The sequence below is a fragment of the Natator depressus genome, chromosome 9, assembly GCF_965152275.1.
Source record: "Natator depressus isolate rNatDep1 chromosome 9, rNatDep2.hap1, whole genome shotgun sequence".
NCBI classification, from domain to species: Eukaryota; Metazoa; Chordata; order Testudines; family Cheloniidae; genus Natator; species Natator depressus.
The window spans coordinates 11,972,076-11,994,900 of record NC_134242.1 but is presented as its reverse complement, the minus strand read 5'-3'; the positions used below and the strand labels follow the sequence as shown (position 1 = coordinate 11,994,900).

Here is a 22,825-nt window from a genome sequence, read left to right as displayed (position 1 = left end):
GTTCAGGGGAGCAGGTGGAGGTGAGCGAGGGGTGGGGGAGCGCAAGAAGTACCGGGGGGGGGGGGGTAGAGGAACCGCTCCTCGCCCCAGCTCGCCTCCGCTCCACCACCGACGCTGCCTCCCCCGAGCGCGCCGCCGCTTGGCTTCTCCCTCCCTCCCTCCCAGGCTTGCCAAGCCAAACAGCTGTTTGGCGCGCAGCAAGCCTGGGTGGGAGGGAGGGGGGAGAAGCGGAGCGGCGGCGGCGCACTCAGGGGAGCAGGCGGAGGCGAGCTGGGGTGGCAGGGGCACATTTTTAGGGGCAGCATGGCCGGCACCGGCATGCCACCCCTAGAACTGTGCTGCCCCAAGCACCTGCTTATTTTGCTGGTGCCTAGAGCCGGGCCTGCACCCCGTGGTAAATCAGGAGAAACAGCTCTGGAGTTGACAGGGCTTATGCCAGTGCAAAAATCAGCAGGGGAGTAGAATTACACCCACTGACTTTAAGCACTGCAAAAAATCCCAGGGCAAGGGACCTTGGCATCTTTAGAGGTGAAATCATGAACTCTCCTGTATTGCAGTTGCCTTTTTAGTGCTAGAAATACTAAGAAGGCAAAAACAGCAAGGTCAGTGTAGCATATTTTCCCTGCCTGCTCATCAGTCTTTTAAAAATCAAGCCATAACTTGCCTGCATATTCTCCCATACCTGGTCTGTCCAGCAAGAAACTGTCCCGTAGATGGATATTTAAAATATCATTCTGTTTTCAGGGAGGGCTTTCAAATAGCACATTATGGAAGAATGCACCTTTAATAATTACTGCCTCCCTGCGAGTATGCTCTTAAAGATGTCAACTGGCATTGATACAGCCTGTAAGTTATATTTTGCTTTAATTTGCTTTAATTTACTTATTTGGGTACAAAACAAAAAAAAACCTTGCAACAAATAGTTTATTCTGGGTCAATACTAACTGTGAAAAATTGTTTGCAATGGGAATGAGGAAAAGTTACAACAGAAATTGCATCATAAAGAATTTAATTTCCAAAAGAACTACAGAGGCACCACTGGAAAAAGTTAGCAATGAGGAAGAGTGCTCTCTCTTGGTTGCTATTAGTGCTGGTCTTTGGGGTGTAGCTTTCCTCCTGGGCTTCTCCGTTTGTTTTACGTATTGTTTTCCACTTCCTTCTGGTCAGGACACTTTTTATGACTAGGTGAGACAATACTAAACAGCAGCACAGAATCCGTTCTGCCGCAGGACAAAATGAACCTTTGCTTCAAACATCCACGAGAGAAATGGGGGTAAGTGGAAAAAATTAAGCCGTTCTGGGTGTGGGGTGGATTACTTGAAGCTAATTGCCAAAAAATAAACAACTGTTTTTCCTAGCTGACCGCAGCATTAAGAATTCCAACTGAGGACCAGCCCTGAAATATACCAAGGAAAGAATTATATGTAAGCCTTTGCTCAGGTCTATTACTTAGAGGTTGTGGGGATGGTAATCCTTTAAACAAGGTTCACTCCGCCTTCATGGTAGAGTTTAAATACATTTTCCCTTCTTTTCCTACGTGCAAAGAACTTCTATATTTTTCCTTCACTGTGTACACTATAAATAATCAGAGTTTCTCCTGGTATTATCATCTTCTTGTATTTAGTACATATTATAGTAGTTATATTTGCTCAGCTGTACTGAATCCTATAATAAAGACATGGTGCAAAGGGCATTTTCAAGATGTGCAATGAATATCTGTAGCTAATAAAATAAGCAGCTGCTCTGTTGGAAATATCAACGTGAAGCCATAATGGTAATTCAAAGTGGACAGCGTAAGTGATCCTATTTTATAATCCTATAATGTCAATACAGTTTGGTTCTACATGCATGCTGGAAATACAAGATTTGGTGACACAAACTTTTGCCCCAAAGTTTTCCTGTCTGCCTGTGTCAATTGGTCGGGTTTACTGCGATCTGAATCGATACAATACAGCCAAGTTTTCAGTTACAATAGCAAAGGGATATGTTTATATGTATATGTGTATGTGTATGTATTGGAGCTGGGTGAATAATTACTAGCAAATAATCTATTTCAAAAACTTCACCTCTTTTCTTTTTCAACAATATCTGCAAACCGTTTAAAACTTTCTCAGATTTATTATTTATTCCGTGTTGTTCACCAAATAATTCTGCCAAACCCTTCTTTGTAGATTATTGTGGTGCATGTATTTGATATTCAAAATTTCACCCGTATTGGTTAGTTTTGATTGGCCACATAGATTGCATAGTATGTTTCTGGTCTCTGACTGGATTAGCATAAGGCTTAGAATCAGATTTCTCATGTGACTACTAACAGTAACACTTTCAAAATTCGCTTTCCATGAATATTCTCCACTATTTGCTCATAATCCATTTTTGCTACAAACATTCCTGCTAGTAAATGTTTTCACTAGAGCATTTGTGGAAAGCAGTTACAGGTGAGTGAGCACAATCAGAATTAATTAATATAAGAAACTGAATGGCTAGTTCTCAAAAATATTTGGAAGTCTTTGTGCAGCGTTCTATAATGAACTAAATTCTGCTCCCATTCACACTGGTGCAATGATAGGAATGGAGTTACTACAGGCTGGTGTAACAGGGGGCAGAATTTTTCCCTAGAGTTTAAAGTTAACTACTTGCAAGAGATCCCTAAATTACTTGTTCAGCAATGTGGCCGAGTGAATATGGCATTCAGGAAACCTAAATTCTACTCCTGTCTGTCACTGCACCTCTCTGTGCCCTGTTTACCCTCCCACCTTGGGCTGTCTTGTCTATTTACACTGTAAAATCTTTGGGGAAGGGAATGTCTCTTACTATGTGCTTGGCCGGTGCCTGACACAATGGATCCCCAGTCTCAGCTAGGTGCTCTCGTAATAGCAATAATAATGCCCATTGAAGTTGACGGAAGTTCTACCTAAGGATTGCAGCATCAGCCCTCAAACTTTAGCTGTAAACCCACCAATTTCATGGGGGGGATTAAGAGGTTAAACTGTATTTAACTTGGCAAATCCATGTGTGAAGAGGTGAGTCACTCTGCCCAGTGCAGCAGTCAATGCTGGTATTGAACACTTGCTTCACTTTCCATCACACGTCCTCCCTCTGCCACTGAGGCCTCCAATATGCTTCTTGCTACAGCGGTTTGCCTTTTCTAAATTGCACTGAGACAGTAGCAATCACCGCCAAGGCTATCAGCCCTGAGCCAAGGAAGAGTGTGTAAGCTGGGTGTATGGAAATTATTAATAAAAACAGCAAGAGTGAAAGAGAAGTTACTACGTTAGTTAAAAATGGGATACTGTTGTAACCTTGAGCCAGTGATCTAGACAATTAAACTGTAAATTAGCACCGCCACTAACACACAGATAATAGCTTGTGCTGGGAACATGGAGCCTGATTCTGATCTCATTCATACAAGTTTTATACAACGTATTTCCACTGACTTTAGTGGAATTACTCCCGTTCAATAGGTTAGAATCAAACCCACAGTCTGTATAAAAGATAAAGGGTCAGATTCTGATCTCACACACACAAGCATAAAACAGGAGTAACTCCACTGAAATCAACCGATTTACAGCTGTATAAATAGGAGTAGAATCAGGCCCTTTGTATTTATTCCTTTCCTTTCTTCTATATTTTCAACTGGAGCAAAGAGCTCAGATTTCCACTATTATAAGCGTCTAACATGATTGTATGATTGTTCTCTTATGTCCTGCACCTGAACTTTCAACAATCCAGCTGTATTTGTATAGTAAAATAGAGAAATTGTGCCAATCATATAAACCCAGGTTACAAAAAATAATTTACCAGCTTGCTAGATGGTATCTATGGAGAAGACTATACAAAACAAAAAAATAACCACCTGTAAAATAAAGGTACTTTGGAACTCAGCAGGAAACAAAGAAGAACAAACAGAGCAGCCACCTGGAAAAAAAAATCCTAGATGTACACAAAAGGATCAAAATAATAATAATGTTTTAAACTGCATTCATCAGAATACGCCACATGAGAAGATTTAACTGGTCACCATGAAAACAATAAAGTGGGTTATTAAAGTCAGAAGGGAAATAGAAACAGAAAATATCTTAAAAGGGGAAGAAATGAATCATATAGTAAAACCAGCATCTGAAATATTAAAGAGAAATCCACCTTCAAAAGCAAAGCAATGGTAATTGTTAAAAATTGAATTTGATAACCCCCCACCCTATGTGATTGTCTAATAATCGATTGCAGTTACTTGACAACTGCTTTTGTTATTTTCCAAACTTATTTGAATATAATGCAGAGCTTTTTCTTTTCCACCAATAAATCATTCAAAAAGCATCATGTTCTATTATGTCTGAGTTGTAAAGTGTCATTTGCATGATGTCAAACATGTTGACACATGCCATATCACACATTACTGTCTCTCCACCTGACGTGTCAAAGCAAGAGATTTTCAAAGGCACGTGTCTTTGAACTGAGAATTATGTTTAACAAAGGCATTTCAAGAGTTATTTTAGTAAAATATATCCTCATGTGGCATCCTGCCTCCTAGATTGTCTACACACAAGTTGAGACAGTGATTATTACTTATATATTGCAAGCTGTGTGCCTGATGCTGTATAGGCAAGTAAGTAAGAACAGGTGATGTATTCTGTATTCCTTGCCTATCCGAAGCATAGCTACGTGAAGTGTATACGTTTTTTGTCCTAGATCCTTTGTTAGTGTAAACCAGCATAAATTCAATGGATCTGATTCTCATTTATATAAAGGCCCCGGCAGTGTGAATGAGCCTGAGTGCCAAGGAGAATCAGGTCCATTGACTTTACTGGACTTATGCTAATTTACGCCAATAGAAATCCAGCCCATTTCCATTTATCCATTTGCACCCCTTCTTCTGTTCCTTGTTTCCCTCTTGTGATATGCATATCTGGAAAGATCTTTGAGATGCAGATAGTTTTATCTATAGTAAAATTCTGATATTGCATCACTGACTTCATTGAGGAGTAAATTGCTGCTCTAATGTAAATGATCTGACACTCAGAGACACATCCCAGAGCAGTAGAGATTCTTGTATAGAGTTCTAAATGTGCCTTTATCTTAATTTTTGTATCCTAAATATGCAGTTGTTGTAAGGGTATTTAGGAGTTTAGGTATTTTGACTTGTAATAAGAAATGTGTGTTGTCTTGCTGAGGAAAAAAAACAATGTAATTTGAAACACAGCAGAAACTATGCTGCATACATGTGTCTATTCATCTGGCGTTTAGAGCTGATGGGGAATTTTTTGATGAAACATTTTTTTGCTCAGAAAATGCTGAATCATCACAGTTGAAACTTCATGGGAAAGGGTCAGTTTCAACAATTTTTCAACTCAAAAAGGTTTCATTTTGACATTTTTGAAACAAAATATTCCTGTTTTCCAGTTCAAAATGACTTCATTTCAAAAGATAAGCTAATTATAGTTTGGTTTTTTAAATTAAAATTTTAAATGGTTGAAATCAAAACAAAGTATTTTGATTAGCCCAAAATATTATTTTTATTTTTATTTTGGTGAAACTTTTCATCCTGATTCAGGACACAAAGGAACATTTTTCATTATCTCAAAAATTTTAATGGGACACGAAAACCATTTCCTTCCCATCTCTGCTGGTATTAACTAGTTTGAAGTCTGTGAGGGGATTTAGACTTATAGCACTTAACATTTTCATACCAGATGATTGCTTTAATACAGGCCTGTGTGATTTTAATTTGCAGAAAACTATTTCCTACTATATCCAATAGGTGGCAGCACTTCATCCACAACTAACTAAACAGAAAGTCTAACAACATAGATGGTTCGCAGGTCAGAAGACAGTTACAGCAAACCCTAATTTAATGTATTGTGGCATTGGGGTTGGGGATGTACCAATGCTAGAGCTGTTCAAAACTCATTCATTAAAATTTGCTCAGTGACAAAACAAAATACGTTTGGAACAAACTTTCTAATGCTGGAGAAAGAGAAACAGATGCACTCCATGCTACTTGGAGTGGGTGTGTGCCCTGTGGTAGCACCTAGGCTGGGTAGTGGACCTTAGAAGACTGGCACATTGAGGCAGTGTGGTTTAGCAAATGGGGCACTAGATTGGAATTCAGGAGACCTGACGTGTATTCCTGGCTCTGCCCCTGACCTGCTATGTGATCCATGGGCAAGTTTCTTCATCTCTGTTTCCTCTCCCACCTTCCATCTATCTTTTCTACTTAAAATCCAATTTCTTTGGGATAGGCGGCTATCTCTAACTATGTGTTTGTACCATGCCTAATACAATTGGGTCTTGATCTTGGTTTGAGCCCAGGGGTGCAACTGAAATCCAACTAAATAACAACAGTACCAACCCTAAAAGAAAGGTATCATAAGAATAGCTAGTAGGTAGAAGAAAACTGAAGGTGATGGGGTTGCTTACCTGGAAGATATCTCTGAAGGACTAAGCTGGAGAGTAAAAAGGACTTCATGCAGATGGACTATATACAATAATAGTTGATAGTGCCTAGTCACTGTGCAGAGCTGAGCAGAGGAAGCCATTTGCTGTGCACAGCAAGAAGTTGTATTGGTCCTACAGAACCCTGGAGTATATGGGAAAAGCCTACAACAGGGCAAGGTAGGAAATGGTCCAGGAAGGAGCAAGGGATCTGCATAGTCAGGCCTTGGCTGCTCATGAAAGGGACCCTGAACTAGAGCCCAAAGGAGAGGGAAGACCTGAGTTCCCCTACTGGCCCACTGAGGAAATACCCTGACATGGGTATCTAAATTCTATCAAAATTCCCTGATACCAGGGGCAAGTATTAGTGAGTCCAGAGTCGGACTGAGGCCCCAGTGTGAAGTCAGTGGGCTATTTGTTGGACTCTTGGTTTACCCGGGAAAAGATGGGACTATTTATGACCTGGCTTGAGGGCCATGTCACAAGAAGTTGTGGACTACCAGGAAGCCTGAATGGCAATTTGGCAGAAACAATTGAGGGGAAGGCCCTGCAACACCCTGCCTGACCACAAGGGGGAGAACTAGTGATGAGTCACACTCTTACAGCCCCAAAATCCTGTCTTCTCAAATCCAGATCCTACAGTAACAGATGCTTTATAAATTAGAATAGAAGAGATGCACAGAGAAGTAGAGCAGAACGTATTAAACACTATTAACTGAACCCATTGGCGAAACAAAGTTTTTTATTAAATACATTTGATTCACTGTTTTTGAGTATGTTGCCAGTTAAATAACTGGCAGAGTATTTGGCAAATAACCTTGCGATCCCACACACACACACACACCCCCCCCACCTTTTTGGGTCAGGACCCCTCCAATTATAACATAATAAAATTTCAAATTTAAATAACTGAAATCATTACATTTATGATTTTTAAAATCCTATAACCGTGCAATTGACCAAAATGGACTGTGAATTTGGTAGGGCCCTAGTCATTGTGTATTGTTGGTAGCCAACTCTGGACCAATGGGACATCAAGTGATGGCAGTAGAATGCTAGAGATATAACTCCACTACTTCACCCCAGTGAATGTGAGAGAAATTTACTCCTGAGTATCAGTCACAATAGCAAGACTCCCATTGACATCATAGGGAGCAGGATCAGTCCCCTACAGAGGCCATCTTTTGGAAGAGACATTAAACTATCAAGTATCTATTGACTATGTCCAAGCCCATCTGACCTACTGCTTTCCCTGTATCCTGCCTTCTCCATTCAGTCCCAGATGCATGGAATAGTCTGTCTTCTAACATAGAGAGACAAGGTAGGTGATCTTTTATTGGACCAACTTTTGCTGATGAAAGAGACAAGTTTTCAAGCCACATAGAGCTCATCTAACATGTCTAATATCGCAATCACACCCTTTGTTCACTCAAATCCCTGCTTCAAACTCGCTTCTGCTGTGACAATCCACCAAGAAGGAGAAAGGGAGAAAATTATTTTGAAAGCTTCACTGTTTTGAGATTGGATCTTATTGGTCCACCACTTTGTGTCTGATCAGTATAGTTTGTCTAAGTTAGGCCCCATCCACCAAAGTTCTTAAGCACCTGCTTAACTTCATGCACCTGAGTAGTCATAAGTGTAGCCAGTGCATAAAGGTAAGCAGGTGCTCATATGTTTTGCTGGATCATGGATTTAGACTGAAAGCACTTTGGCTCCGAGACCTTGTCTTCCTTATTTATTTCGCGTGTGCATAGTCGTCTAGCCAAGCAATGGCATCTTCAGTGGCGTGATGCAGTTCTAGGCCACTGCTGAACCTAGTCAGCCAGCATTCATTGACAAGGTGCGTCATCATCTGTGTTGCACCACAGCTGCACAAAGGGCTGTCACGAAGGCCCCAGCAATACTGGTTGGATGCACAGAGATCTTGCCGAGTCCAGAACCTGTTCAACAGGGACCACTGGCAATGGGGCAGGTCAAAACCAGGCGGGCAAATTGTGGGGTTGGCAATGAGAGACTGGTTGGGGATTATAACAGATATCCATTCCTCTCGCCAGAGTGTTTCTGCCCGGACATCCTGACGTGGCAGATGAGACCATAATGGGTGACATGATGGCAAACATGCAGCTGGTGGTTTTAAAAGGACATTGTGCAGCGACAGGCTTGAGTTGGCATGTACTTTCTACAGTAACTTGCTAGTGGCAACCTCTTGTTTGATATGAGGAAGAGCAATATTGCTCAGAACTGGAAGCCATGGGAGTGGAGTCCGACGCAGGGTGCCGGAGATGATGCACATGGCGGCATGTAACTGCATATCCACCAGTTTGGTGTGTGACGATCGACTCCAAACTGGTGCACAGTACTCCGCCACCGAATACGAGGTGGCAAGAGGTGACTTCTGCAAAGTTGCAGCACAAGCATCCCATGACAAACCTGCCAGTTTGCTAAGAAGATTATTGCGCGTCTTAACTTTAGCTGCTGTCTTCTTCAGGTGGGTGTGGTAACTCAGTGTGCAGTCTAAGGTCACACCTAGATAGATCAGTTCTACTTCATGCTTCATCTTCTGACCATTCAGATAAACATTCAGTTCTCGGGTTGTGCTGGCTTGGTGAAGATGGAACAAACTGGAGACTGTTTTTATGACACTTGGCTGGAGGCACCAAGTCTTACAGTAGTCAGCTAACTTTGTCATATCCCAGTTTAAGGTGGCATCAAGCTCGTGAAACGGCTGAGCCTGGGTACCGCAACAGATGTCATCTGCGTAAATGAACTTTTGTGACTCCGTTGTTGACAGGTCATTGATGTAAAGGTCGAACAGGGTTGGAGAAAGCACAGAGCCCTGGGCTCTGTCGTCTCCAAGCACTTGCCTTCTCCCCCATATGGACTGTGAACTGCCTATCGCGGAGGAACAGTTCAACAACTCCTGTGACCCAAGGTAGCAGGACCCATGATACCTTCACGAGCAGGTCAGTGTGCCATACCGTATTGTACGCCTCTGTTAGATCGATGAAAACAGTGCCTGTTTTTAAGTTTCTCTGGAAGCCATTTTCAACAAATGTGGTCAGCGCGAGTGCTTGGTTGCATGTGCTACGGCCTTGCCGAAAACCGGCTTGGTCAGGACTCAAAATTCTCTCCAGGTCGGGTAATATACGTTGTAGGACCAAGCGCTCCAGTGCCTTGAAGCACACCGACAATAATGATTTGGGACAATAGCTTGATGCTTGACTTGTCTTCCTTAATGAATTGTGTAGTGAAAAGTACTTTCAGTGCTTAGTGAAAAATAACAATAATGATAATAGTAACACCAAGAACCAAAGGCAACTTCTACAAGTCAGAGCATTTTATAGGGGGGAGAATCAGGGATAAACCTGATGCTTTGGCCAACACTCCCTCAGTCAAAACAGGCTCTAATAAGAACTGGTCAGCATTTTGTATGTGGAAAGTTTTCCGCACAGAAATAGACAGTTCTTTCAAAACCAAATTTCTTGGCAGCAAAATTAGAGAGACAGGGTAGGTGAGGTAATATCTTTTATTGGACCAACTTCTGTTGGTGAGAGATACAAGCTTTCAGGTTTACACAGAGCTCTTCTATAGGGACTGACACAGCTACAATAACATTGGCAGAAACATGTCAGTTCTGATGGAAAATTTCAGTTTTCCCATGGGAAATTTCTAAATGAACATTTCTGTTTCAAATCGACATTTTTTAAATGAAACCTTTTCTTCCATTTTGATTTCAAACATTGTTTCATTTGAGCCCCGGGTTGTTTTGTTTCAAAATGTTGGTTTGAAATGAAAATCATTTGAATTGATTCAAAACTTCCCATGGGAAAACTAATATTTTTCAACAGAAAGTTTTCAAATAAAGGTTTTTTGAACAAAAGTTTCTTGGGGTGAAAAATTTTGGTTTTCTGACCAGTTCTAGTTCTGATGTAAAGGCTCTGTCTAGAACGTTGCTGGGTGCTTAAAAAATGCCATGGGGACCTATAGAATGCCTATGTTATCATGATCTAATGCAGTTTTACCCAAAATGTGAGGTTCTGTGTGCAAATATTAGTCAATGGTGGGTGGCGGGGCAAATAGACAGATGTCTCAGTTGTTCTTCAGTCTCAGCTTCCATTCAGACAAAAGCGTCTTTGGCTGTTCTGGATATAGAAAAAAACAAACAAAGCATAGTGAGTGTAAACAATGGAGAGACTTCTGCCTGAGGTTGCAGAGAGCCTGAAACTCTGAGGGGTGAACAGGTTCATTCATCTGAATGGCTGCTAACTCAAAGGGGTGGGGGAGTATCATTGTTGTCCCTTTGCTAACTAAGTGGCTAGTCAAAGTGCAGGACCTTGAGGGGCTGTTCCAGTTGGGAGTAAAAACCAACGATAGAGTCTGGTGTTCTCTGTGATACAAAGTCCTGCTTCTCTGAACTCAGCAGCAACCAAAAACAAAAGGAGCAGTTTCTTTGCTGATAGGCCCAAGCTTCTCTCAGCCCAGCCCCCAAAAACCCAGAATCTCTCTCTAGCTTTCTTTCAGGGGCACACAGGCTGCTGCTTTGCTTTCTTGCTCTGCCCCTAGTCTCTCACAGTTTTTCGTGTGTGCACCAACCCTCCACCAACATGGTGCTAGGTTTGGGCAGACTCCATTAGGCCTTGTTTGAAGTGAGGCCCCTTTACAGTTCCTTTATAGCAAACTTAAGTGAAGACACATTCACACCCATGAGTTTCAACTCAACCCATAACAAGGTTTAACCCAGCTCCTAACAATGCTATGAAGACTGATCCCAGTGATTCCCTAAGTGGGGGGGGGGGAAGAGAGTAGAAAACATAACTGAAGATGTGTAGGCCTTTAAAAACACTTGGCAGAGTTACATTGGGTGGGGAGGCCAAAATGGGTATCATTTGGCTGAATCGTGTCTTAAGACAGCTTGATGATGGAGGGGTAATATAAAATCAAATTCTAGTCTGACTTCTACTCTACATCTTTCCCAAAGAGCAAGTGAAGATCTAACTGAATCATCTAACCCTCTTCTCTCCACCTTCCCACATCCCGTATTACTTTGAGAGGGATTCAGGGTTAATTAAACTTTCCTTCCTGTTCTTCATCCATTGTCCTGCAACGACCCTTTGAACAAATGTCATTTCGAAAAACAAATATCTTAAGCGCAGAAAGCTTCACTTTGGCTAGAGCTGGGCAAATACTTCAAAAAAAATTACTGCAAATATTAACTCAAGGTGAAATTCATCCCAAGGTAATACTTAGGTACAATTTAAGTCCTAATTTGCACCTACTTAGGTTAATCCTCCATAGAGGGGTGAATTTCATCCTAAATGTTTTTCAGCAGATTGATGCTAATAATTGTTTTGCCCCTTTTGTGATAACTTTCCAAAAACATTCACCTGGTGGCTTCACTAGCATAGCTACTTGAAAGAAAGCCACATTTAAGCTTGCTCTCATGAATAATTGTGAAATGTGAATCTTAACCAGCTAAAAGTCACTTCTCCTTGAAAATACTTTAAAGCTAGTATTGTTTTGTCACTTGTACTTGTCTAACACCCTAGCTCAGTGATGAGCTGCCAAAATCTTAACAACTGGTTCCCTCCTCACCCCACTAGGGGGTCGTTGCCCACCCCCGCCCCCAGGACTCCTGCCCCATCCAACCCCCCACGTTCCTTGACACACAACCCCCCAGGACCACTGTCTCATTCACCCCCCTCCCCTGTCCCCTGACTGCCCCCAGAACTGGGCAGGAGGGTCTCGTGGGCCACCGTAGTGGGTGCCCACCCCACCCCTAAGAGCCAGAGGGACCTGCCGGGGGGCAAGGTGGGGAGTCCTGGCAGTGCTTACCTGGGGCAGCTCCCAGGAAGCATCCAGCAGGTCCCTCTGGCTCGTAGGGGCAGGGGAGCGTAGCTAGGGGGGGAGCAGTTCCCCTGCACACCCCCCTCCCCGGGTTACCTGCTGTGGCACTGGCGGCCCTCCTCGTGGCCCCCCCACCCCCCGCCTCAGCTCACTTCCGCCTCCCTGGGCCTGAGCGCAAAGCCGCCGCCTGCTTCTCAGCCCGCCCCAGCTTCCCGCGCGAACAGCTGATTCACGGGACGCCTGGGGGGGGAACGGAGAAGCAGAGCGGGGCGGTGCGTTCAGGGGAGGAGGCGGAGCAGAGGTGAGCTGGGGCCGGGGGTGGGGCGGGGAGCTGTCGGTGGGTGCTCTGCACCCACCACATTTTCCCCTTGGGTGCTCCAGGGCTGGAGCACCCATGGAGCCGGCGCCTAAGGCGCCACTTTGGGCCGGTTAAATTTAGAAGCCCTTTTAGAACCGGTTGTTCCTCATGGAACAACCGGTTCTAAAAGGGCTTCTAAATTTAACAACCGGTTCTAGCGGACTGGTGCGAACCGGCTCCAGCTCACCACTGCTCTAGCTAACTATAACTGAAAGCAATTAGAGAAAAATATACCTTTTTTTCTTTTTCACATTCTTTGCTTTGGGTAGAATTTTCAAGAGCTCCTGAGAGGCATAGAAGCCCAAGGGTTGGTCTACACTGAAAACTTCTATCAGCATAGCTATGTCTCTCAGGGATGTGAATAATCTACACCTAAGAGAGTCCTATGCCAACCTAGCCCCCAGGGTAGACAGAGCTAGGTCAATGGAAGAATTGTTCCATCAACCCAGCTAGTGCCTGTCGGGGAGGTGGGTTAACTACAGCAATGGCTATGCCACTGTAGAATTTGAAGTGTAGATATACCTTAAATCGCACTGATTTTCAGTGATTTCAGTTCCTACGTCCTTACAGCACTTTTGAAAATGTCACCCTTTGTGCATTTGACTGCATTTTGAGTATAGTCATTTTCACCCCTTCTTACACCACATTAGGTTCTCTGATTGTTGTGTGTGTCCGTCACACTGCAGCAGAGAGTAATTTAAAAATAGGAGAATCTCACCAAAAAACCACAAAGGATTGGAGGCAGATATAGTATGAGACACTATTTTTAATTAGAGCTCATTGAAATATTTTCCGTCAATGTTTTTTTTAGGAAGGGTGTTTGTTTATTTTTAATGGACAATGGCTTTTCGGCTAAACTGAATCTTAAGAACAAATTGCAATTTTTTTCTTGAAAAGTGAAAACTAAAATTTTGGGGTAAGCTGAAAACCTAACACATTTAACATTTTCAAGTTTTTTTATTTTCATAATGAAAACCGAAAACATATTGAAGAAAAACTTTGACAAAAGAGCGGGCGGGGGACTGGTTTTGGATACATTTTTCATGGGAGAGAAAAAATAATTTCCTGACCAACTTTATTTTTTACTAATTATTTTTAGACTGACTGTAGTTTAAGTTCCTGGTATTCCTTTAAACTCTTTGAGAGCGTTCACAGAAGAAAACTAATTTTAAGCGTTATGCTTATTCAAAAGGGAACAGAAAGAACACCCTTGGCTAAGTCTTCATAAGTGCTCTGCGCCTACAAACAGGCTTTTCCCGATTTTTTTAAAGCGCTTAGATGCTATTTAGGCAGCAAAATAAGTCGTCAGATTTTCAAAAGTGCTCAGTATGGTGGGTGTTGAGGTCATCTGAAAATCTGGCCCTAATTGTGCATGCTGAAAATCTGCCCTGAGCGCTCTTAAAAATATTCCCCATGATGTTTATGTGACCAGTAACAACTGAGCAACGCAGCTTGAATTTCAAATTTTAAGGACCAAGATATAAATTAAATTCATGACAAAGTTCATTGAACAATTTCAAGTAGTGAATAAGTTCAGGAAAACAGACCTGTTTGTGGACTCCATGAACAGAGGCAAGATTATTCATTATAAATTATGTGCACATCTCTAGCTTTTACCCTCTGTCTCCAACATGAAATGCTCCGAGAATAGTTGAAGTCCTGCCTAATGCAAGGTCTTAAACATCTCAATTTTGTGTTTGTTTTGTAGACATAGCAGGTTTCAGTTTCACTGCATCCCTACTGCACATGCATTAAGTGCTTTGTAGAGTTCAATTAAAATAATGAGAAACTGGAGGTTAGATACGGCGAGCTGCATATCAGAGAAAAATCTTCTTGACAATATGCCAGTATTTGAGCAAAAATGGTCAAGTCCTCCTTTGGTGAGAGACATTTCATCTTTCCCCAGAAGTCTGTCTGCAGCCCTACAATTCTCCCCATACATATGGGAGACTTACAATTTTTCTAACTCATAAAATGCCTGGATTTTGATTCCCACCCTGCTAAACTATATACAACTGTTTCCATTATTTCAGTGGATATTTTATCAGACCCATGTGCCTGCCTTGCTGTTGTCCTTTTAAAAAATTCCTAAAGCCTGTTTATTGTTTCAGTAGAAGTGAGTGGGAACCAAGCCCCCCCCCCCCAACCCCGATACAAACACGCCCAAATCCACATTTGCTTGTTGTGCCTCCAGTTCATTGCTAGTAGAGAGAAGTAAGCAAATTATGTCCTGATAGGAGTGATGATTGACAATAGCTTTAGCAAGATCCTTTTCCCCATTCTGTGCTCATGAGCAAACAGTATTTTCTCACACTGCTACCACAAAGGTTGGGGTCATCTGAGGATCTCATTAGCCATACTTCAGTTAGGAGGGAATGGGTGCGAGGCTAGACTCTGGAATGTACTAAATCCCAGCTGGTCTGACAGAACCCAAATCTGTTGCCCTGTTCTTTGCTCCTAGGTATTTGCCTGAGAAGCGTGTGTGGCATTGAATTCATTAGGAAAGGCAGTATTTCTGTTCACTCACAAGATGTAAGATGTTTTTAAATAGTGTCCAAATACCCAGAGAAATGAGAGCTGTGAGAACTGTGTCCCTAGTTACCCAATTTCATGCACAAACGGTGGTTTGTGATCACAAACCTTGTAATTAAACACGTAATGTTAAAGGCCACTTTTTGGGAAAAAAACCAGCAGTGTTTCTCAGAGCACGTGAGATTAAATTTCACATGCTAGCAAAGGGCAGTGTGCTGATGGCATATAAAATCTCACCCTCGATTGTCTTGTGTGTACTGTACCTAACAGCTGCCTGTTTGAAGGCTGTCAGACTGCACCTAGCCACACTTCAGATTTGTTTTCACAGGTAGGAGAAGCTAAGCAGGGAGGCTGGTCTTATAGTTAAGGCAGACTAGGTTATAGACTTCCTGCGTGACCTTGAGCTAGCTAGCTCCCCATGTGTGAAAAAAGCCATGTAGTACCCAGGAACCCTGAAACAAGGGACTCGGGCTGTGAGGTAGAGTCCTGTTAAACAACTATTCATTATTAGGGTAAGACAATACGCCACCTAATATCAGTGCCAGGCACTGTACAATCACACAGTAAGACAGTCTGTTCCCCGAAGAGTTTACAATCTAACTAGACAAGACAGGTTGGAAGAAAGGAAGAATTACTATCCCCAGTTTCATGCTGTTATCCATTCATAGTAAAGGCTGCACATGACAGAGAATTTGCACTTAAACCAACTGAACAAAGCAGAATGGATGGTTTATGTACTTTTGACCCACCATAAACCCCAGATGATAAAGTGCTCTGAGATGAGTTATAAACAGGAAATTCACCTTTGGTTCTTTGTAGGATTTTGAAAGGCTCACTCATTTGTTTTGTTTTCAATGCAGTTAGTTTTTAGAATCAATGTTAATATTTTGCAGGTTACCATTAAATTTTTGAGTGATGCTCTTAACCCCTTGAGTGCCATATTGGATGTGTTTGTTGGAGACTACTATACTTCAGACAATCCTAGTCAGTTCATGTGAAAATGAATGGTGGACTGGTTCAGACTAAATAAATAAAAGCCCATGAACCTTCACCCTTTTCTTGACCCAAGTCAGTGGTACAGGAACAGCCTGATCCAGTGGATAGGCTATGGGCCTGATATTCTGGAGACCTGAGTTCTAATCACAGCTCCCCGCACTGACTTATTATGGGCAATTCACTGGCCCTCTGTTTTCCAACCACCATTTGCCTGTTTTATCTATATAGCTTGTAAATTCTCTGGGACCGATGCTGTATCTTACTATGTATTTGTACAGCCCATAGTACAGTGGCACCCTGATCTTGATCGGGGCCTCTAGGATCTATACTGTACTACAAACAATACTATAAAGATTAAGAAATACTCAAAACAATTTGCTGTTTTCAAAGCCCTTTGCACTTCCAGGTTCTAGTCAGGAAAACGTGCTGAGCAACCACTTCAAATCCTATCCCAGACCAAGTTCACAGACTCTGAACATTCAGATAAACATCTTTTGTTGATTCGCCCCAGTCCTCCGCTCTGAACCATTGGTGTTCAGTCATCGTTAGAGAGAAGTCTATCGAATTTAGATACATATGGCAAATGACCATAAAGCTGTTCATGTGTCACTGATGGTTTCATAGGAATGCCCTTAGGGCACAAAAGGGATTAATGATACCAATTTGAAGCCCCCAAGTGCACCATTTTAGAGCACAGCTTGCCATGATGGCCAATTTCTACCTTCAGTTTTCACTTTGTTCTTAAAGATTGACTGTTCACTTATATCCTCTAAGGAAGCTCCTAGCAAGATGGATGTATCATCACACTTTCAGAAGAAAAGGAATTGTGCGCCTCAGTTTAAAAAAAAAAAGTTGAATCCCATTCAATAATCCCCCAAATTTATATCCCTCAGTAGCATCTCAGTAATCTCTCCCAACATTAGTTCAGAAAACAGCTTTTCATTTATAGCTATATCACTGCATTAATCCAGATAGCATGGGCTTTATTTCTACTGTGATGTTCTAATACTAATTTGCAGGAGTGGAAGGTAATTTGCTATCGTAACCAATTACTTTTGTCCTAGGATAAAGCAGACAGCGAAGTCGGTGCCTCTGGTTAATTGGAAACACCAGAAAGATATCCCTGATGCTCTGTATATTTCTCTATGAAGTACAGTACTAAGGATGTTGTTAACATTCATTTTAACTTGCTCACAATTAAAACAAAGGCAATACACTGAGATCTAAGCGTGAGGCTTCTTGGAACTGTTTTGATGTTATATTTTGAATGGTGGCAAAAGATCATCTGTGTTCTTATCAGGGAGGTGCACATCCAAATAATGACTTCCAGATGTTTATATAACTGAGCTTCAGAACCTTTTTCAGGGTTGCCCTTCACTACTAGTTATTGGTCTTGCACACCCAGTGTGAAAAGTCAGACAAACAGTATTCCATCCGATTGTGTGTCATGGTACCCAAAGAGTGTGTCTTTAGAATATGAAGGGTAAATATGAACTGTAGGCGAAAGTACTTCTGCTAATACTCTGTATACTGACCTTTCAACTTCTGTTTCTACCTACTTTTCAGAGAGCAGCCTGAGACCCCATGCTGTTAAAGTCACTGCAGCAGCCCATTCAGCTACCACTACCACATTCACTCCTTCCCAAGGAAGGATGGTTTTGGGATTAGGGCCTAAGAGTGGGACTCAGAAGATGTCAGTTCAGTTCCTGACTCAGATACAGATCTCTTGCATGCCTGGGGGCCTGTCACTCAGGACTAGATTTTGATACCCTTATTCATGCTGAGTTGCATCTAATTCTGGGGGTAGCCCTATTGATTCCAATCTCTACTGACACGTATAGATCAGGCTACGGATATGCTGTTTCACAGGGGTGTGGTGTGGCTTTATTCAGTAAGACATGTTGATGCACACAGATAATACAGTGATGGATGCTCTCTAAGAAACTACACGGAGAGTCCTTGAGAGAAGAAAGTGAGACTGTCAGAAGGGAGGGAAAAACTTAGAAAGGGTCTCTCTAGAGCTCGACAAGGAGGTTTATATTCAAATCATCATGTCTGATGTGAGTGCTATTGAAGCAGCCCTGTCCACTAATGATCAGCAGGGGGGACAGAACCTCGAGAACTGCTGCTGGTTCTGCCAAGGTTTTAAACAATCACGTTGCTAGTCACATTCCAGCCAGAACAAACAAACAATCCACCCTGCCATTTGCTTTCGCTGCTGTGAATCTCATCGCGTGTCCAGCAGCGAACGGCACTGCAGTCAGCACTAGGCCAAAGTGGGGAAGGAGAGTCTGCCAACATTTCTGTTGTTCACAAAATGGACATGACCAGGGCTGTGTTGGGCACAAACATTATTTGTGGGAGACAACTGAAACAATTAGAATGTAACAACTAGAGTCACCTTCAGACTAGACAGGCACGTTCCTAGCTAATCTATCTCCATTTCCAGCGCACTGATCACCACAGTATCTATGTATCACCATGGCCATTCATCACACACACCAGTTTCTCATTTGAATACTGCCAACAATCTTGTGACTATCACTGACCCCTCCCTCGCTCTTCTTCCGCATCTTTTTCTACAGTTGCTGCTAGCAAAGAGAAGGCAAGTGGCCGTGTCATTAGCAGAACTGCAGCATAATCATTGCTGGGCCTTCCCCTTTCCTACCTCTCAGCTGCTCCTCTTGAGTCCTTTATGGCAAATGGCCTATAAATATACAATAATGTCCAGTCAGGCAAAAAGATAGTTCACTTACCAGCAAGCTACGATGCTTTCAAGATCCTAAACACCCAGAAGCACATGGTCCCTTTTTAGGAGAATTGTGGGTGCTACCAACAGGGTTAGACCCATCAGCACCATACACACCACTCCCTTTGATCAACAGGAGTAGCTCTATGAGTGGAGTGCGACAGGAGCGGTGCTGTTTCCTCTCGTCAGACCAACCAGTAAAGAGAACATGCCAGTCCCTTTAAAAGTGTATGAAATACAGATGAAATCGCTTGGAAGATGGGGCACTTTGTGAGACTTTTCCATGACAGAGGGCACCTGTATAAAATGTGGGAAGAAGAAATCCATGTTGAAAAGTTGTCCAGATCTTTGGAATCTTGGGAAACATTTAAATCATCATCATCATCCCTAATCTTCTTCCCACACCCCGGTTAAGATTTATCTTTTCAATTATAAACGTGCCAACCTCCACTCAAGGACTTTGCTGTGATCAGTCCCTCTCCTCTTCAGTCTGGCAAGCATCAAGGAAGTAGCTGGGAGAAATGAAAGGGATTCTCTGTGACATGCGATCTTCCTGGACTCCAGGTGCCACATTAAGGCAGTAATACTTGGCAGGCAGGCAGGGATACTGGCAGGATACAGAGTAGCAGCTGCCACTGCTGCCTTTTGTCATCGTCAGGACTTTAGTGGAAAATGAACTAAAATTAAAAACACTTCCCTCCCCCCTTGTCTTTTGCTAATACAATTTACAAGTTATTTTATTTATTTATTTTGAAAAAATCAGTCTCAGAAAACTGGATCACTTTTTCAATTACTCAGGCAGACATGCTAATTTGTGACTTGCCATGTCTGATGGATTAGGTCAGTCAGATTGCAGTAGATTATAAATTTTACATAACAGAGCATTAATAATGTAATTAGCGAGGATGCAAACTGGCAACAATTGATATGCCTGGAAAACTGGATCTCTAAAAAGTTTCAGCATCCAGAATCTCCCAACTCTGTCTCCTTGTTTTCCTCTCCATGTGTGCATGTCCTAATGTCTCACTATATGTTTCTCTCTCAGTATATAATATTGTGGAGGCATGGGTTACACAGATGGCTTTCCTTGTCTGTCTCCCTGTTTGCAAAGTAAAGCAAACTGCATTGAATACAGGCTTCCCTAAGACTTAGCATCAGAAAGAGAGGTTGGTTCTTCTTCCCTCATACAAAAATACTAACAGGTTACTGAGCATTTCAGGAGGAACAATTCCACCTAATCAATATTCTGATCTGAACTGGTTCTGAGGGCAGGGTATTTAGCATCTGTAGATTCTACAGTGATATGAAGCTAATCAACTCTCCAGCTCCATTTTCCAATCTTATTGGAAACCCTATCTTGTCTTCCATGCCTGTACAGCTTAATTTTCCTCTCCAACTCAGCTGTTATTTAATTCTCTGATGGTACATAACACTGAGAGGCATATAGACTAGGAGACTAAACTGGGACTGGGGACTAGATTTCTGAGTTCTAATCTCAATACTCACACTGATCTGCAGGGCAAGCATGACCTTGGACAAGTCTGAGTTTCCCCATATTTGATGGGGATAATTTTACCTCCTGGGGTGTGGGAACGATTATGCTTTGAAAATAATAAATCATTGTATTTAATGCTGTAAAAAGTCTTGGGGAAGCTGTTCTTATAGGAATGATTCTACACAAAATGAATGTGTTACAGGGTGGGGTGTGGTCAGCCACTGGACGGAAACTCAGAGCTCTACTTCAGTTCTGTCTCTGTTACAGCTCTGTCACCTTGGGCAAATCACTTTCTATCTCTCAGTGCTTCAGTTCTCCATCCGTGCAATCGGATTAATGATACTTCCCTACCCCAAAGGGGTTTGGTGAGGGGAAATTCACTAATGTATGTGAGGTGCTCAGACTCTCAGCGACCAGGAGCAATATAAACTGATAGAAAGCATTGTATTATATTGTTATGCTGGGCTACGAAAGTAATGGCTGATATTATGCAATACACAATCAGCAGGTTTTCTATTCCTGTGTTTCACTAAGAAATCTGGTACATGAACACAAATGCAATGATGTAAGTAGCTCTACTTCCAGATGCTACCACCCTGATTTTGATCTCACTTGCACCACTTATTTCAATAGTTACTCATGATATGGGGCCAGATTGATGAGCATGTGTAACTACACTATGAGTAAGGAGGTCGTCATCTGACCCACAAGGACTGTAAGATCCAAATTGGGTCTTCTGACACGCTCAGTACTTGGAAGATATAGACAGATTTTCTGTCTGTTCTCTTGTTGTTCTTCCTAGAAAAGTAGCATTAAAACATTTCAAAGTGAAGACTGTGCATGATTTTAACAGCACTCCCTGCAGAACTTTTTTAAAGGAGCATGCAGAATTTCAACAAGTGTAATTAACATCAAGTAGTGAGTGGAGCAATAGCCATTCATGATTGCCTCCTGCTGCCCTCCCCACCTGCTGGCCACCAGCTGCTCTTCTTCTGCTACCTTATCTACTGTGCTTATTTACAATGGTGCCCAAAATTCTCCACTTGTTTCTTTCAAAGTTTTCCCAAGGGATCATTCCATTCCAACAGCTTATCTGTGACCCAGCTTTCAAACCCGGTTGTGATGCTCCTGCTTCTGTGCAATTAATGGGCTCCGTGACAGAATCACTGGCTGGAACTCTATATGGCCCTTGTTATGCAAAAGGGCAGCTGTCACAATGGTCCCTTCTGGCCTCAGAATCTGCTGTGCCAGATCCTCAGATAGTGTAAATCGACGACACTTACACCAAGCTATGAGGCTACATCAGGCCTGATTCTCATCCATGATCAGTTTAAACTGGTATAAGTGGATTAGCACCAGTAGAGTAGCTCCAGATTTACACCAATGTACATCAGAGTAGAACCAAGCACACAGAGAACATATTTTTACTGCACTTACCCTTCCCCCACCCCACTATAATCCCCCACCAGCCATCTAAACCCAAGTTCTAGAGGTTCTTCAAAAGGTTTAGAACAACTGCACTGCTCACCCCCGAAAGCGCTGATAGTACATCGAACGGCCCTGAAATATCAGCTGTGTAACTTCAGTGGAGGTACAGCTAGAAGGGGTGTCTGGGTGGAAATCTTTCTTAATGCACTAGACTTTATTGTTTGGGGTGGGAGGGAGAAGCCTCTGCATGAAGGGCCACCTGTTTTCCTCTCTTCAACCCCCACCGTGCTGTTCCCTCAGGGGCCCCCCACCGCTCACAAGTCTCTTTCCAGAGCAGCACTAGGACAAGGGGGTCGCTGAGCAAGCCACAGTATGGCGCCTGGTTCCTCGCTTGTTCCAAGGGGGAAGTAATCAGCACCAGCCCTATCCCTGGGCTGGATCACTTCCCCTCCATGCTGGCTCAGCCGGTATGTGCATTGGGTGGAGAAGTGGAGCCCAGACTGCGACACTGTGCAGGCTGCTCACCCATTCCCCACCACAGGAAGGAGAGCAGTTGCCCTGCAGAGGCTGCGCTACCTCTGCCTGCAACCTAGGTAGCCCAATCAGGGAATAAGGATGCTCCTTATATGCCTGACCAGGGAAATATAGTGAGTGACAACCTCACTCAGTTGTACTTTCTCTCATTCACATCCCACTTCACACACAGTGTCTTATTATTATTAACGATGTGTTGGCCCATTGAAATGTTTTAATTACGCTGTTAATCCGGTTCAGTTCCACATGCTGTTGGCAAATCATCTTTGGACTAAGTCAAGATGTATTTGTAGATTTACATGCCGTTTCCACTCATCAGATCAGAGTGCAGCGAGTTGCTAGGAGATAGCATTTGATACATAATACCCCAGCGACTTAAGCCAGAGGAGTGGCTTAGTGGGCTAAGATTCAGGATTGAAATACCTACGCTCCCTCGAGTCACTGATTCAAATCCCAG

General features: G+C 42.7%; 1 protein-coding gene across 2 annotated transcripts in view; it reads left to right on the top strand.

Moving 5' to 3' along the window:
- The first annotated feature begins 790 nt into the window (after window positions 1-790).
- KCNMB2 (potassium calcium-activated channel subfamily M regulatory beta subunit 2) overlaps window positions 791-22,825 on the top strand; it is a 231,121-nt gene continuing 209,086 nt past the window's right edge. Inside the window, exons 1-2 of one of the 2 annotated variants that reach the window (XM_074963540.1) lie at window positions 791-846; window positions 1,168-1,273. In XM_074963540.1, the coding sequence (XP_074819641.1) occupies window positions 1,236-1,273 (38 nt within the window). In that variant the 5' untranslated portion in view covers window positions 791-846; window positions 1,168-1,235. Of the gene's footprint in view, window positions 847-1,143; window positions 1,274-22,825 lie in introns of those variants that run through there. The other variant, XM_074963541.1, reaches the window with a different exon arrangement.